This window comes from Buceros rhinoceros, unplaced genomic scaffold, assembly GCF_000710305.1.
Source record: "Buceros rhinoceros silvestris isolate BGI_N320 unplaced genomic scaffold, ASM71030v1 scaffold11091, whole genome shotgun sequence".
Taxonomy (NCBI): Eukaryota; Metazoa; Chordata; class Aves; order Bucerotiformes; family Bucerotidae; genus Buceros; species Buceros rhinoceros.
In genome coordinates, this window is record NW_010392511.1 from 3,473 (window position 1) to 5,596 (window position 2,124).

The window sequence follows — 2,124 nt, forward strand, 5'->3', positions numbered from 1 at the left end:
ATCCCAGCGATGAGAAGACCCCCCCCTCCATCCAGAGGATTTCTCCCGGGCTGGGTCTGCTCCCTCCCGGTTGTTCCAGGAGGTCACGGAGCTGATAATCGCTCCTGTGTTGAGATCAAGAGGTTTTGTTTCTGCTTTTTACGATGCCGCTCAGGGCCGTCGGGGATTAAAGCCACCACCCTTCGGGCTGGGGTTCTCCACGCCTGGAGCCCAGCGGGTGGAAATGCTGCAGAGACAGCAGTTTAGCCAGCACAGAAACCGAGTCCTGTCCGGGCCGAGAGGCTTTCGTTGTCATCCCCAGGTGGGTGAATGTTAAAACCGTCACGTTTTCAGGACAGAACCACCGAGGCCGGGTTGAAGAGGCATCTCAGTGCCCCCCTCCGTGTTTTGACCTCCTGGTGCCAGCCCACCCGCGCCCACCCCAGTTCTCCCCGGGACGCCGAGCGCTCTTCCTCTCTGCTCGATCTCTTCCTCTGCGCTTGATCTCGAAACGCAGGCGGCCCTCGCAGATGAGACTTACGTTTCTGAACTTGGCAGTCCAGGAGTCCAGGTGATCGAGGACCTGTCGGTTCATCGTCACCCGCGTCCACACCTATGGGAAGGTTTATTAAGTCCACCCAAGAGCTGTAGGGTCTGTGACAGCTGATACTAGCTATGGCACATGGTTCTAGTCGTGTTTCCCCCCAGATTCTTGTCAATCTGCTGGCTGTCTCCTGTGACCGCCACAGTGGCCCGGCACTGGGCACTCCCAGGCTCTGCTCGTGGCGCTGCCACCTCCTGCGAGCGCAGGTTCGGCTCTAAGCTCGCTGCTCTGTTAGGGTAAAAGCGGTCAGACTTGCCCCACGCTTTCGACTCAGCTCAGACCCAAACTCTGCACAAGGGTCTGTGTATTTCAGAGGCCGGGTTCTCCCTCCCGGGCACCCTCCCGCCCCGTTCACCTCTTCCGCAGCCTGTTTGGAGCTCAGGTCCGCTTCGTCCTTGTGCGCCGAGGGAGCCAGCGACCTGCAGGCCAGCTGGTACTGGAACTTGCGCAGCGTCTGCGCGTGGTCTGCCATGGAGCGGCTGTAGTTCCAGAAGGTCGGGCTGCTGGAAGGCGAGCTGGAATCGGAACTCCCTGAAAGGATGCGGGTGTTAACAGCCCCACCACGTTCCTGCCAGGTGTTTCTGGCACAACAGAGCAGTGGGTTCAGGCTTTGACGAGAGACCCGCCCAGGTCGGCCGGCACAGACACCCTGATCTCCAGGACAAAAACTGCCTGTGGGAATTCCCCCTGTGTGTGAAGTGCCTTCTCCAGGAGATCTCCCTCTCAGCGAGGTGTCACAGACCATCTTATCACCTCATCATGGCCTAACCAAGGCTGCAGAGAAAATCTCTCCACACACATTTCCACCTTCTGTCCCTCCAAAGGAACAGTGGAAGCTCCTGAGACGTGTGGAAATGACTGTGTCCTGGTGTCCCGCCTCCCATCAAAGCCCTTCACCTCCTTTGCCAAGGTCACAGGTATAACCATAACTGGATCCTTCGTGACCTTCCTCATCCACAAAAGCCGATTGCAGACAAAACCGAGCCCTCCTCCTAGCCCAGCTTTCCCCACTTATTTACCCAGCTGGACTCGCTGCTGTTTCTCCTCCTCATTGCGAAGGAAGGCGTCCAGGGACTTGAGGTCTGTCATGTAGTCCTCTTTGCCAGCAGGAGAGTTGTACAGAACGGGTGAGGTGCGGTAACGAGACCTCAGCCCACCGCTGTCCACTGGCCCGACACTGGTGGGGTATGGGGACCCGCTGGGAGAGGGGCTGAAACTGGAAACCTTCGGCAAATAAAAACACACGGCTGTGTCAGGAGTTGTCTACTTTCTATTTACATTTCAGTTTGTGTTGAAGCAACTGGAGCGACACCAGGAAAAAATGCCAAACCCTGGTACGACAAATCCACATCCCACGCACAAAAGGAGCAAAACACAGAAATACGGGACCCCGGGCCGGCTGCTGCCACCTTCCGATGGCACAACGTGAGGAGCAACCCGCGGCCCTGGGAGCTGTCCTGGCCGTTACCTTGTTGTAGCTGCTGCTGGGGGAGTAGGGCAGGGCGCTGCCGCTGCCGTAGGAAGCGCTGCTGCCCCCCAGC

At 58.2% G+C, this 2,124-nt stretch overlaps 1 protein-coding gene across 1 annotated transcript in view; it reads right to left on the minus strand.

Moving 5' to 3' along the window:
- The window catches only part of TMEM209 (transmembrane protein 209), a gene marked incomplete at both ends in the record, with an annotated part of 6,184 nt that overhangs the window by 3,468 nt on the left and 592 nt on the right, over positions 1-2,124 (minus strand). The window contains 4 exons of the mRNA XM_010144513.1: positions 521-592; positions 939-1,114; positions 1,603-1,807; positions 2,052-2,112. Of these exons, the coding sequence (XP_010142815.1) occupies positions 521-592; positions 939-1,114; positions 1,603-1,807; positions 2,052-2,112 (514 nt within the window). The remainder of the gene's footprint in view (positions 1-520; positions 593-938; positions 1,115-1,602; positions 1,808-2,051; positions 2,113-2,124) is intronic.